The sequence below is a fragment of the Diceros bicornis genome, chromosome 19 (genome assembly GCF_020826845.1).
Source record: "Diceros bicornis minor isolate mBicDic1 chromosome 19, mDicBic1.mat.cur, whole genome shotgun sequence".
NCBI classification, from domain to species: Eukaryota; Metazoa; Chordata; class Mammalia; order Perissodactyla; family Rhinocerotidae; genus Diceros; species Diceros bicornis.
This window is the reverse complement of record NC_080758.1, coordinates 24,033,257-24,048,982: the sequence shown is the minus strand read 5'-3', so window position 1 is coordinate 24,048,982 and position 15,726 is coordinate 24,033,257. Positions and strand designations below refer to the sequence as shown.

At 35.9% G+C, this 15,726-nt stretch overlaps 1 protein-coding gene across 7 annotated transcripts in view; it reads right to left on the bottom strand.

Moving 5' to 3' along the window:
* Nucleotides 1–15,726, bottom strand: part of RBM39 (RNA binding motif protein 39) — a 30,487-nt gene that overhangs the window by 9,940 nt on the left and 4,821 nt on the right. For 3 of the 7 annotated variants that reach the window (XM_058562791.1, XM_058562793.1, XM_058562792.1), the window contains 8 exons: nt 13,018–13,212; nt 10,473–10,538; nt 10,323–10,376; nt 7,580–7,697; nt 6,809–6,961; nt 4,946–5,083; nt 3,034–3,099; nt 9–213 (listed from right to left, as the gene is read on the bottom strand). In XM_058562791.1, coding sequence (XP_058418774.1) covers nt 9–213; nt 3,034–3,099; nt 4,946–5,083; nt 6,809–6,961; nt 7,580–7,697; nt 10,323–10,376; nt 10,473–10,538; nt 13,018–13,212 — 995 coding nt within the window. The remainder of the gene's footprint in view (nt 1–8; nt 214–3,033; nt 3,100–4,945; nt 5,084–6,808; nt 6,962–7,579; nt 7,698–10,322; nt 10,377–10,472; nt 10,539–13,017; nt 13,213–15,726) is intronic. The other 4 variants (XM_058562795.1, XM_058562796.1, XM_058562794.1 and 1 more) reach the window with 2 other exon arrangements.

Sequence of the window (15,726 nt, the reverse complement as noted above, 5' to 3'; positions counted from 1 at the left end):
AAACTTACCCTCTGCAAGTCTTGCCATTAATTGGAGACGACCAGTCGTTCCCAAGTCAATTCCAGTCCTTTCCAGTTCATCACTGTCTAAAAATGAGCTAGCACTGGAAGCATCAGTACGTTCAGTAACATGACCAACTTTCATTGGCCTTCCTGCTAACTCGAATCCATTAAGTTGTTCCAAAGCCTTCTTGGCACATTCTGAATCAGAAAACTATATAATTGAGAGAGAGAGTAAAAAGTCCAGTACATAGTTAGCATACATACCCAAACTAAAGAAATGCTTACTTGTTAAGTCTAGTTTATGCAATACCTACAGCTGGGTGGATGATAAAGCAGAAATTTCAAGCTATAAGTAATATAATCTACATGATTAAACCACAAGCTCATGTAAATTAAATTTGTTGACGTGGTGGTTTAAATGGCAAGATATTACCAAGTAATGACACCTATTTTGCAGAATATGGAATCTTAGTAACAAAATGTGAAAAGCAGGGCCGCCCCGTGGCTTCGTGGTTAAGTGTGCACGCTCCGCTGCTGGCAGCCCGGGTTCAGATCCCGGGTGTGCACCGACGCACCGCTTCTCCAGCCATGCTGAGGCCGCGTCCCACATACAGCAACTAGAAGGATGTGCAGCTATGACATACAACTATCTACTGGAGCTTTCGGGGGGAAAATAATAATAATAAATAAAATTTTTTTAAAAATGTGAAAAAGTCATTTTTCCAACATCAAAACCCTTTTTAATGCACTGGGATAAAATGATACTTTTTTCCTCACAAAAGTGAACTATTCAGAAACAAGAAATTCACTGAGATGTTATTTTTAACAAAAAACTCCAGGTCATGTTTTATTGCCAATGAAATCGTTAAAATTCTTAATTCCAGGATGCAGACACACTAAGACTCTAATTCACACACTGGCTTTAATTTTAGTGGAAGAAGAAAACATATTCCCACCTATTCCAAAGCTTAATCTTTCATCAGAATATTTAAATATTTAAAAATAATTCCTTTTGTGTTACTGAGATGGGAACAATTGCAAATAGTAGGTACAAAACAGAAAACGTTCACACACAGCACCATATAAACTTACATAATCTAACTTTGTATACAGATGACTAAGTCACAAGAAATAGTTCATACTTAGTTATTAAAAGATGTTTTGCAAAACATGTCTTCCTTGTTTACTTGATATTTAGTAGTAGTCTAGTGAAAACGTACCCCACTGACCAAACAGTCAAGCATTAAACCTCACATTATATAAAACACTAAATTCTTTAGGTAATAAGTAGGATGAAATTCTCAATGTAAGTTACATGTAAAATCTCCTGACCACATCACTTTTCCAGGAAAATAACCACATTAATGTTCTTAGAAACTAAATAAAATGTTGGTGAGTTAACGGTTTTAGAAATAACTTTTCTCCTTCCACCAGTGCACACCTAAGTAGATAAAAATCTCAATAACCAATAAAACAGATTCACTATCACTATAGAACAGATTTAAATTTTATTGCAATTTGGATCTAAGACAACAATTACAATTTCTTTTTTTTTTTTTATAATTCTCCCCCCAAAACCCCAGTAGATACTTGTATGTCATAGCTGCACATCTTTCTAGTTGCTGTATGTGGGACGCAGCCTCAGCATGGCCGGAGAAGCGGTGTGTCCGGGATCTGAACCCGGGCCCCCAGCAGTGGAGCACACGCACTTAACCACTAAGCCACGGGGCCGGCCCAACAATTTCTTGATTAAAATTGAGACCTATCTGTATTTTAGACTAAAAATATGTTTCCAGGACCTTCCAAGATCATAATATCATACTTTTAAAAAACTGCTGTCATGTAATGGGATTGCATCATGACATAATACATTTAACAGTTTACTTTTAAAAGGGCACCTCCATTCACAATTAGCCAGCCTAATTGTGGTCTAGTGGTTAAGATTCGGCCCTCTCACCACCACGACCCATGTTGGTTTCCTGGTCACGAAACCACACCACCCATCTGTCTGTTTTCATACTGTGGTGACTGTTCGCTGCTGTGACGCTGAAAGCTGTGTCACTGGTTATTTCAAATACTGGCAGGGTCACCCATGGTGGACAAGTTTCAGCAAAGCTTCCAGACTAAGACCGAGTAGGAAGGACCTGGCCACCCACTTTTGAAAAAACTGGCCAGGAAAACCTTATGAATAGCAGCAAAGCACTGTCAGATATAGCATCACAAGGTGAGAGGATGGCACAAAAAGACCAAGCAGGTTTCCGCTCAGCTGTACTCAGGGTCACTAGGAGTCAGAAGTGACTCACAGGCACTAAAAAAAAACCCATTCACAATTATTCCAACTGCAATCTCGTGCCCTCATCAGGGACTAGGCTGAGATGGTTAGCCAAAAACACTATATAACAAGTTAATCCTGGTGGTGGTTGTGAGGTAAAAGGATCTTAAGTAAGACAGAACTCCAAGAGACCTTCCTTCAACTGACAAGAATGTGTCATAACTGAGTCAGAGACTGAAGAAGTCATAAAGGAGTCAGAGACTTCCACTGTATGAAGAGTTCGCTAAGCAAATTGACCATATACAGGAAATCAGTAAACTGGTTAAATAAACTTTCACATTTAGAGGACACTTACTGCTACTAAGAAATGACTACTAATTGGCAAACTAATTTAAAGCACTTAAAATATTAACCATGCCTCCTTCCCCTCTCCATCAATAACTAATGAACATTTACTATGCTACTTAGATCAAACACTTTTTTGTGTGTGAGGAAGATGAGCCCTGAGCTAACATCCATGCCAATCCTTCCTTTTTTTGCTGAAGAAGACTGGCCCTGGGCTAAGAGCTGTGCGCATCTTCCTCCACTTTATATGGCACACCGCCACAGCATGGCCTGAGAAGTGGTGCCTCGCTGGGCGTCCAGGATCCGAACCCCAGCCGCCAGCAACAGAGCACACACACTTAACCGCTACGCCACAGGGCCGGCCCCCAGATCAAACACTTTTAAGTCATAATTTTACTCATGAAAACTGCTTACCGTAATAAACCCATATCCCTTGGATCGACCTGTTTCGCTATCCATCATGAGTTGGATACTTTCGATCTGAAAACAAAAACCACAATTACTATATAAGTAAAAAGGAGGGGGCAAAAATATTCTTTCTTCAAACAGGATTGAAAAATCACCTCTCCCCCTAAAAAAACCACTGAAAACATATCACAACCCCCTCATGCCCCAAAACTGTTCTAAAGGCACAGAAACTTCCCAAACAAGAAATTATGCACTGGGAAGCAGGAAAAAAATTGAATAATCTCAATCTTTTGCCTCAAAAACAAACCACTAAAAAAATCAGATGTCCTTTATAACTTCCTTTGTGAAATATAATCAACAGTTAGAAACAAAAATCAATCTTTGTTTCCTTTCCATTATGCTAAAAACGCCAAAGATTAATTCTCAGTAATACCAGACACAATAAATTGCCCAAAATGTTGGAATAACTAGACATTAGACGTGGTTTATAGTTGCACAACTCTGTGAATATACTAAAAATCAATGAATCGTTCACTTTAAGTGGATGAATTGTATAGTTTGTGAATTACAACACAATATTCCAAAATAAAGCTGTCCATACACTGAAAGCATGAAAAATTAAAAGACAGCACCCACATATTGTATTTCTTCATGTTGTGGTAGTTTCAGGAATCTATTAATTTCGTAATGGCTGATCAACCCATACAATTATGATTTCCGCACCGTTAGCATATTTCCAATAAATAAAGCACCCCAATCTCAAAAACCCTAACTTTTACCATTATTGACACTTAAAACAGCTTAACAAAGGGGTTGAGTGGAGTAGTCAAAGAAAATAAAAAGTATATCCAAGGGCAATGAAGATTAGTAGTGAATAAGGTATAGCAGGAACCAAGATTTTTACTCATGGCCACACAATGAATCTTTTAAACCAGAGCACAGCCTACTATTAATTAACATTTATCCTAAAATAAAATGCCTATTCTAGGGACTGGCCTGGTGGCATAGTGGTTAAGTTCACTCACTCCACTTCAACCAGGGTCTGCAAGTTTGGGTCCCGGGCATGGACCTACACACTGCTTGTCAAGCCATGCTGTGGCAGGTGTCCCACATATAAAGTAGAGGAAGATGGGCATGGAGGTTAGCCCAGGGCTACTCTTCCTCAGCAAAAAGAGGAAGACTGGCAACAGATGTTAGCTCAGGGCTTTTTTTTTTTTTTTTTCTTTTTTTTTGTGAGGAGGATCAGCCCTGTGCTAACATCTGCCAATCCACCTCCTTTTTGCTGAGGAAGACTGGCCCTGGACTAAGATCCATGCCCATCTTCCTCCACTTTATATGGGACGCGCCACAGCATGGCTCGACAAGTGGTGCATCGGTGTGTGCCAGGACCCAAACCGGCGAACCCTGGGCCGCTGCAGTGGAGCGTGTGCACTTAACCACCTGCGCCACCGGGCCAGCCCCATCTCAGGGCTAATCTTATTCAACAACAAAAAAAGTCCATTCTAAAATGAGGACAAACTAGACAGAAACATAAACGATCTAATTTCTTAACTTAGTAGAGAAGCTTCTCTACATACTCCTAAATTTTCAGTAAGAAAAAAAGGATACAAAAAGAAACAAGAAAAAAAATCTCCTGCTTCAAAAGCACAGTACTCTTTTATAATTCATGTTGATTTTTTTAAATGATTCATTCTAATACTCACTATGCATTTCACTGCAGCATTATATAACACTATCTTCAAATGATATCTTCTTCCAGGGACTATCTTTAAGTTATCATAAATACCTTATAGAACCACCCCCACCCATCTTAACATTAATGTCATAGAAACATGACAAACCAGATACACGGAAATTATTAAGCGTATTGTATTAGATAAAGAATCTATTAAGGATCCAAGAAGAAACTGAGACTTACCCTTCCAAAGGGCTCAAAGATACCCCGAAGCATATCTTCAGTTATGTTAAAGTGTAATGAGCCCACATAAAGCCTCATAGGTCCAGCACTTCCCTTTTGTAGATTGTTTGCCATTGCTGCAGCTCTATTTTTTTCTGCCTACAAATTAGAAAAGACAAAATGCACATTACATAGCACTAATCCAAATCATTTTAAACAGAGTAGTAAATCCCACTCATAGCTTAGGTAAGCTTAATGACAACCGGTATCAAAGGTTAGTGATGAAATTTTGCTAACTGTAATAAGTTATATAAGAGGACAAATATTTTATGATTCCACTTAATGGGACTGTGATTAATGGCAGTGAATTGTACACTTCAAGTTTTTAAATAAAAATTTTATATTTTATTTAATGATATATATTTTACAACAAAAAAATTTTTAGACAGTTTTAATAGCACATGCAAAAGTTATATATAAAGCAATCGTACCCTGCATTTCCTATGTGAAATGAGTCAATCATAAAACTACATTATGCCATCAGAAAATGCATCCTGATATCAGACATGCTAAACGTGGAAAATAAGATTGTTTCTTGGAAATGTTAAATAAATTCATTATTCATTAAAATTAAAGTACTCTCAAGATCACTGTTACCCAACTGACTGTTATACCTAAGCTCCTTTTCTTCTAACAAACTGGGGCACCTTGAGTAGTACTGCTCAACAGGTGGTTAAAGTTAAATGCATTGAAAACCGAATTTGATGCTTCTCAGTCCTTTGTCAGGCCAATCTACACACTATTAGGTTTGTCCTCCTCTATCATAAGTGAATTGAACAATGCTTCCCCACCTTTCCTAACAATTATTTTCCTATTATTTACATACAATCAAGTGATAAATATCTACTATTAAGTATCCCAAAACATTAAATAGGACCTATTACTGCCTTTTAGAGATGACAGAAGCTAGAAAGTAATTTGACCATGGTTACATAGAGCTTGTTAGCACTGAACCTGGAATTTCAAGTCAGATCTGGTTATAAATCTTGTGCATATCTTTATGAAACTATGTAAGTTTGATGAAGTAATCAGAATATTTAGGTGTTACAGAATACTTATTTTAGTGGTTTGAAAAGCAACCAACATGACCACTGTAATTTGTATTGCTCAAAGATATTTTTTAAGTTCTACATTATTTAAAAAATAGTTATCAAGTAGTGACAGAAATCATTAACTTGTTTCTTAGTACCAACAGGTAGTGAAAAGAATCCTAATACTTTCATATTATGTACTCCATAGGATGATACATCCCTGTTTTTCCACATCTAAATGAACTAAAATATTAAAGCTAATTTCATTTTCCCAAAGGCAGTACTCAATTACTGTGAAGTATCAGCAAAGAGGAACTAAATCATAATTTGGATCTTAGAAAATATTCCAAATATTAGTTTGAAATATCTTACTTCCAAGAAATACTAGAACTGATAGCTGTTCAAGCTACTCTTAACATTATATAAAATCTTATACAAGTGTTATTATAAAACAGTGAAATAATGTATTAAAATGTCAAAATCTTTCCATTTGAAAGACAGGAGGGGGAAAACATGTTCTTAGATGCTTCTATCCCCAACTAATAAATCATCACGAATCAATAAAATTCTAGACCAAGTTCAAGTCTTTTTCATGAAATGGATACTTCCAACTTATATTAATAACAGAACAGGATGGTACTGAGGATACACTATTATCAAAGTAATAAAGGCAAAGTTAAAAAAAAAAACCTATACTGAGAACATCTGACTCAAGGTAGTAAGTGGTGATTATGTAAGGCAACAGGCTTTCAGCACTATCAATGATCAAATTTGTAACCCAGAAAAAAATTACCTGTGATGCCTGTACTATGATTGGCACTCCTAAAACACGCTGGCCAGTTAATCCTATGGCTAGAGGCACTGAGCTAACATCAACAAATTCCACATAAGCAATTCCTTTGGAACGTCTTGAATTTCTATCAGAAATCATCCTCACATCTCGAACCTAAAACAAAACACATTTAACACAAAGTTCCGTTTGTGCAACAATCTGCTGTAGGCCATTGTAGATATAATGAGAAAAGAGGCACATTAACAATGCAGCAAAGAAAGAAGGCATTAAAAAATTTGTAGGCCCACTTCTATCATCTTTTTTTTTTTTGAGGAGGATTGGCCCTGCGCTAACATCTGTTGCCAATCTTCCTCTTTTTCTTTTTTTTCCCCCCCAAAAGCACCAGGATGCAGTTGTACATCCTAGCTGTAGTCCTTCCAGTTCTACGTGGGACGCTGCCTCAGCATGGCTTGATGAGCGGTGAGTAGGTCCGCGCCCAGGATCCAAACTGGCAAACCCCAGGCCACTCAAGTGGAACCTGAGAACTTAACCGCTACGCCACTGGGCCAGCACCCTCCATCGTCTTTTGATGAATGCACAGTAACATTTATCAACTCCAACACTATTAACTATCAAGTGGGGCAAAACAGGAATGTTACCAAAAGTCAATTCTGTAACTAAATTCTACTAAATCCAAAGATTTGGTGCTTAACTGTTTTCTCATTTTATCATGGCAATTAAAATGTTGTTTACGATTTCTACTTATCTGAGCTCTCTAATTGGCTAAGTTACCTTTCCTACTGTAGAGAAAAACTCTTCCAAATCCCTTGGCCGAATTCTTGCTGCCAGCTGCATGCAGAAAACAGTCCTTGCATCTCTTTCCTCAGGAGTTAAATTATCAATAGGTTCCCTAACGGGAATAAAGAATATAAATTTAATTTTACAACTTATTCTTTTAAAATAATTTTTTTTTTTTTTTTTGGCTGGGAAAGATTTGCCCAGATCCAACGTCTGTTGCCAATCTTCCTCTCTCTTTTTTTTCCCTCCTCAAAGCTCCAGTACATAGGTTGTATATTCTAGCTGTACGTCCTTCTAGTTCTTCTAGGTGAGCCGCAGCCACAGCATGGCTACTGACAGATGAGTGGTGTGGTTCCGCAACCAGGGAACCAAATCCCAGCCACAAAGCAGAGCATGCCCAACTTTAACCACTAAGCCATCTAAATGGCTAAAATAACTTTTTAAAGTACATGTACCGGGCCGGCCCTGTGGCTTAGCGGTTAAGTGTGCGCACTCCGCTGCTGGCGGCCCAGGGTTCAGATCCCGGGCGCGCACCAACACACCGCTTCTCCGGCCACGCTGAGGCCGCGTCCCATATACAGCAACTAGAAGGATGTGCAACTATGACATACAACTATCTATTGGGGCTTTGGGGGGGGAAGTAAATAAATAAAATTATTAAAGTACATGTAAACACTTTCAGTAAACGTTTTGGTAAAGTAAACTTTACCAAAACTGGTTTGTCACTATTTCTAAGCCCATCTTCACTAAGCTTTATACAAAATGTTCATAAATAATTCAATGAGACTCAATTCCTTCAACAGGATGATAGTTTCCTAATGTTTCCTCTGATAATATCTTACATGGGATCAGAACAAAAATCCACTGGTCTCTCAATCTCACAAATGGTAATTTCTCCAGGATAATAAAAGGCTAATCAGAAGCCTGAGAGTTTAATGGCAGTCACAGGAAATAACCCCTGACTAGCCACCAATGTTACACTGGTCCAATATTGGTAGAAAAAATTATTTCTCAGAACAAAACCATAAAACCATCAAGTGAAATTAAGTTTGATAACCACAAATGATAAGCGTCAAAGTAAAACCCCAAATGATGAAAACTACTTTTATTTATTTATTTTTATGAGGAAGATCAGCCCTGAGCTAACATCCAATGCCAATCCTGTTTTTTGTTTTTTTTTGTTTTTTTTTTTTTTTGCCGAGGAAGATTGGTCCTGAGCTAACACCCATGCCCATCTTCCTTTACTTTATATGGGACACCACCACAGCATGGCTTGACAAGTGGTGTGTCAGTGTGTGCCCGGGATCTGAACCTGGGAACCCCAGGCTACCACATCGGAGTGCGTGTACTTAACCGCTTGCACCACCAGCCCAGCCCGATGAAAACTACTTTTGATTCCAAGAACTCTATTTTATTTAACAAATTGAGATAAATATATGGAACAGTGAGCTGGTTGTTTCTTAGAATTAGATCAGTCTTACCAAAGCTCTACAAACTTAGTATCCAAAGAAATGTTTCTTGACATTTCAAGAATACTGAGACAGTAACTATAAGCAAATCAAAAATGAAAAGCAGGAAATTATCTAGACAAGTATCAATTGTGGGATTGAATTTATTCATTTTTACGAATAGCCTTAAAGACAGAGTATACTTCTAAATTTACAGATGAAACTAAAGTGCCCAAATGAGCGAAAAAAGTAAAAGAGCACAATAGATGAAATTTAATTTCATGGAAAAATAAAAGTGTCTATGAACATTATCTATTACAAAATATCACTAAGGTTAAGGTTCTAAGTGAATCCTTAAAGATGTAAGCGTAAACCCTCTCTTATCCACGTTCCGGACATTCTTAGGAAGTACCTTTCAAATATTCCACCTACAAAACTCTAGTACTTCCCCTTGGGAAATCAACAGGTAGTTTTAAACATATTATTGTAAAACAGAGGTACAAAGCTGGACTAGATGCAGGGAATGAGAACTAAGAGAATTTTCCTACCAGAGAAAACTAAATATTAAAGAGTAAAAACCTCAATATCTGTTACAAAAACAGCTTTTAAAATCATTAAGGTTTTCACCAAATCCTAAAATAATTACAATATACCAAATAACAAGATAGACTCGAAGTTAAAAGGCACCCTTTAAGGAAAGCCAGAATATCTTGAAGAACAATGCTATCATGTAACAAAATGTTCCTTGAACCAAATTGGTATATCGGATGGATAATTCTTCTATTTACTCAACAGGAAAATAACTCATAGAAACATTCAAAATACACAGGATTGCTACTTAAAAACAAGTAAATTTGGTTAAGACTTTGGAAATTAAAAACTTTCTCAGTAAAGAGAGCCAAATGATAAGATTCATGATTGTTACAACTACTTTCCATGAGGCTATTTCAATTCAAACTTATTAATGCCAAAGGTGAGTCAACTCTATTTCGAGTTTCCTATAGCTACCATTAAAAATTTTTTGTTAACGTAAAATGGGGAATAAGATCATATGTATTATCTACACATTAAAATAGTAATTACTGCTCCATTCTTAGGTACATGAAATTAAAACGAAAGCTATTGAAAACTTAGACACTCACATTGATTTAACAGTATTAGTACTACAAAAGGAAGATTTAATATGGTACAAATTACTAAATGTCATTAAATTTAGCAGTAGCATAAATTGCAGAAGCTTTATAAAAAAGCTAGAGGCTCTAAAGAAAAGAAATAGGCACAACAGCTACCTCACAGGGCTCTTGTCTTTTCTGAATGGACTTTTGCTTCGGGAGCGTCGTCTGCTGCAAAGTTAAAAAGTTTCAGAAGTTACCCAAACAAGTACACCACATTAGTTCCTTGAAAAACAATTTAAACAATTCAGAAGTATGTTTAAAAACCTTAATTTGATGCTATGAGGCAACCCAATCTTTCCTCGGATGGCACTGTTAAATTTTGGTCCGGAGCTAAAAAGGAAACACAAAATTACACTAGTTACAGGTTTAGGGTCTTGCTAAGATCGCGTTCATGCGCTCTCCAGCAAGTTTAACATTGTTCAGGCTGCTTCTTTTCCACCTCAATTATGAAGAGGAAATAAAGAGACTTTTTCTCTCAACTCTGTCCCAGGCAAACTGCTCTTATAGTTATCCATCCTGGACCACTGAGAGATGCCAAGACCAAAGGTTACAGCCTCAAAATTTTTAAGATTCTGAAAACACTCACTCTCATTTTCAGTCTATAGTTTTTTCTTTTTTAATTACACGTTTATAAATACATTCCTGAGGTTTAAAAAAAAAACCATAAATCAGGATGATTTCATCCTGAACTTTCCTCATACCAGGAGTAACTATAGTTAACAAACTGGTGTGCATCTTTGCAGGTCCTTTCTCAGGAATGTATGTGTTTATACACCCATACATGTACAATATTCACGTTTCCTTGTTTGAAGGATTTCTTTTAAAAATTAGGGAGACTAATTCTTTACATAATCCTGAAACTCCAACTTTCCCATTTAACAGTAAGTCTCAGAGACTGCATAAAAGCACATGTATCACATCATACTTCAGTTCTTTGTGGTAAAACATTCCAAAGTAAAGATGTGAAGGAAGTTCATCAATCCTTCAGGAAAAAAATTTGAGGACTCGACATATTATACAAATGTTTTCAGAAAAGATCACAAAGGTAACTAACTGTTCTAAAATACAGTTTTATTCTGTCTTCTAAAAAATTCTAAAATGGCCCAGTACTTTTTGGGCCTTTTATCTTGAAAGACCAAACTAACTTAAAGGAACAAGGTCAGATGTCCCTTAGTGCTCATCCTGCTACCCTTTTCCAGAAGGGTAGAAAAATAAAATTAACATCTAGTGGTCTGTGATCCACATTTAGTTTCGTTTTCATGGACTCTCCATGTACCTACAGCATCCACACAGTTCCAAATAAAATTATTTGATATTAAATGGGTCCTCTGCAAGTCGATCTAATCGATAAATTAAAGTTCAAATACAAATCTATAAGCTCTTTTCTTTCCCCTTTAATTATAAAAGTCTCAGTTATTGCCTCCATACTTAAAAATCACCTGAAACCAAACGCAAGAACTAAATCAATTTTAAGTCAGACAAGGATCACAGGCTGACTTCGAGTATTTGTCACTCAACAGAGGTAATAATATTCAGAATTTATTAAGGTAATCCTCTCCCCCTGCAATTTAGTTCATTCTGATAAAAAAGAATGCAGTAAATCTTGATAAATTGGACAAAAAGCAAACTACTTTCTAATAGAGCATTCAGAATTAAAATAATATTGTGGTCCCTTTTAAGCTCTTTTTAGTTTATGAAATAAGCAGCTAGGAGGAACTCAGAAAACAAGTTGTTCAATCATTTTTAAAGAGCCAGAATCAGAACTCAAAGTGTTACTAACTTCAGCGGCTTCAAATAAGACCAAAACATTTCATGAACAGCAGTTGAGTATTGTGGACACATCATTTACATTCTCTTCTCATTCAATACTCATTAATAGCTCATCTGTCAGTTGTTACCTCCGTCTTAAAAGATGAGAAAACTAAAGCTTAGAATGTTAACTTGCCCAAGTAAAAGAGCCAAGGCTCCAATTCAGGTCTGTCTGTCTTTGAATTACATCTTCCACCATTCAAGTTTTAAAGTTAAAGTGTTAATTTTAATATATCCCATGGTTTACAACACTATGTTTATTAAGAGGAAAGAACATCATAAAGCACTAAGGATTAGTGTTTAAGAGTTGTAGTTAGGCTCTTTCCCAAGTTGTTAATATAGCTGAGTTTCTAAAATGATTATAATGAAACTTGTTTCCATTCAACAACCACATCCGAATTTCCAAAGTGAGTTAATCCTTAAAGCACTTCCAGTGTTTTACATTACTAAAAAACCTTAACCATAAACGATGTGTGATGAGCCCCTAAAATGCTCATCATCAAGCATACACCAAATTCAAAGTGTCTGTCATTTCAGCTGAAAACAGCCACACAGACAAGATTATTTAACTAATTATATATTTAACTAATTATACTTATTTGTAACTTGTATCCATCCGAGCTTTAAAATTTTAAATTTACGTTCAGAAAAGACTATTTTAATAGCTCACACACCTTTAAGCTTTCAAGTATTTGGCACTACAATATCAAGTCTTTTTTTTTTAAGCACTCTAGCGCTTTAGTCTAGTTTGGACTGGCATACAGTTCAAGTATTTTTAGATGTAGTAACAGAAAATAATCTGTATGCCTAACAAGTTATGTATTTGTCCACACACTCTATTTCCACTTTACTAGTCTTTTCAATGCCAATATCCTTACATAATACTTTTCAACCATATTGAAAAATAAAATTTCACAATTCAAATCACTCAGCTTCAACTGCTATCTGGATACCCAGAGAATGACTCTCAAACCAAAATCATCATAATTATGTTACATACTAAGGACTTCTGTAGCGGCCTCTGAATCTGCGATCTCGACTTCTTGAACGGCTCCGTCTCCTTTCTTTGCTTCTACTTCGCTTCCTTTCACGACTTTTGCTCTTTTTCCTTTCTCTATCTCTACTTCGCTTCCGTTCCTTACTTTTGCTTCTTTTTCGTTCATGACTACGACTTCTGCTCTTGCTTTTTTTCCTCCTAAAAAAAAAAAAAATCACCATTATTTTGGGTTTAAGAATCTGCTAAAATATACTTCCTTTTATGGTCAGAAATTTTATCTTTTTCTAAATTTATTTTGCTATATTTACTATCATACAATGATACGTAACCATACTAAATAGGAAAATAATTCCTAGGTAAGGTAAACAACACCCCACCTTTGCCTTCTAGCACTGAAAATCAGCAGTCAGTTGACAAAGAATCATTTGAAAGAGTAGGGACTATAATGATCTTCTGAGAGTCAGCTACAGCTTTAACAAGGAAGGGACCTGGTAGGTATAGCTCAAAACCTGAACTTCTAAATATGACCATCATATAACTTGCCAACAATTATTACTGTAATCCACAAGATACAGTAATAAAATCAAAGTTATAATAAAATACATTAACATTTAAGTATTAGTACTGAATCATATATAGAAATTTTCATTAAATATACTAATTTCCCTTAAGTAAGCCAATTTTTACCCAATTCACACATGTGAATATTTTATACTTTCAAAGGGCCATATAAACAATATTTTGGTTTTCATGGGCAAAATTACAAGTAATGACAAAGGACAATAAAACTAATGCAGTAAAATGCATTCTGACACTCCTAGACTTTAATTTGACCATTTCAGATACTTTCCATCTAAAGTTATAATGAGTACACCAGAAAAATAGAGTATGCCATTTTTACGCCAGTTTAAACAAGACTGTGGGGTGCAATCAAAACCAAGAACCAACACCTTTATAAATCTTTATAAAATCTCAAATTCTGAAAGGTAAAAAGCCAGTCATATCGTTCTGTTCATTTCTGTATTCTTCACAGTATACCACCCACTCATTTCATAATTAAATCTTACAATCTGTACCTCTGTGTTATCACCCAAATTTTAGAGGTGCCTTCAGATATTTCAATATAAATTGAAAGACATTTCAAAATAAACTTATTTCACTAAAATGTCTATTTGTAGTGGCTAAAAGATTACTAAACATTTTGACAAGTCTACATCATTTGGGAATTCAATTAACTATTTAGTCCTTATCAAAGCAAAGTTAGCACAAGAGCAACTGAAGTCTGCCTCAGAGAACCTGTAAGCAGGTCATCTTTAGTGTGCATTGAAAATAGAAAATGAAGACACCCACCTTCTGGAATCTTGAAACCCACACTCCAATCACAAGGAGATGTAGAGCTTTCCAAGGAGGCAGAAACTTTGTCTAAAATTTCAAGATAATCCACCTGACTGTCAGAAATGTATATGCTAGGTAGCACATGACAGAAAATTAGGCTACACTCATTATTTATATAGACGTCATCTAAGCAATGCCCAGAAAGGCAACAGATAGCATTCCAACTTTGCTGCCTGAAAAACCTGACACTATCTCTTAGACTAAAGAATTCTGTGAGACAGCTATAATCGAAAGTTTTAAATATAATCAATTAGGGGACAAAGTAACTCCATCCCCCACAAAAAAGACAAAGTTTCACTCTGCTCATAGATGGCCCATAGCAGAGAGGCAGCCAACCTCCCTATTTACCTCTCTTTAGGCCCAAAACTTATTCTGCCAAAGGAAGAGTTTCAAAAATTGGAGAGCTAATTTCAACTTAAGGTGTTCCTAGAACTTTTTATAAGTGAGTCCCCACCCACATCTGAAGGCAACCCCAGACAGGTAAAAAGACAGCAACATACTAAGATATTCAGAAAATACAATCCTCTAGATAAAAGCCCAGACAAATATTTAAGTGTGCAAGAAAGCAGTATACTTCTCTATAACAAATTGCAGCTTCAAAGAACATTTATTAAGTTAATTAAAGAAGTGTTATCAAAATCCACACTAATAGTCAAATCCTGTTACAACTTAAAAGGGACTTTCCAAAGTCTTTAGTAGCAGTGGAATTTTGTACTGAACATCATTGAAGTAAATGGTCCACTGGGCTGGGCCTTTAGACTTTTTGGTTATATGGCCTCTGCTGTAAAGGTGTTTTGCTATAACTGGATTTGACCTCTTCCATGTAAGAAGATCTAAATTTTAAATGCAAAGTACTCTGGAAAATAAGAAAAAAAATAGAAAAGTCATTTATTCCAAAATTTATAGATAATCCACACCACAGTAGCCAATATATTTCAACTGTGTCATTTTATTCTTTTTTTGAGTAACTCCTAAAGAGCTTAACTGAATGGATGCTGGTTTAGACTTTGCAAAACTAGTTACACTAATAAAAAATATTCCCATGAAGGCAAGCTCAGGTATTTAAAAGGAATACTTTGAGAACTTGCCAAACTCAAGGGTAGAGCTCTTCAGAAAGTAGGCTAATTGATAACCAATTTATGTTAAATTGAACTTAGTTCCTTTTACTACTACTGGAATACAACAACGTATGTATCGAGAATCAGAATTACTATTTTTTAAAAGAAAACATTAGTCAGTCAACTCTCAATTTCTCAGAATGTATATTTTCTCACTATCTTAAAACTACATCCCAACATTCAATGACTTTTAAGACAA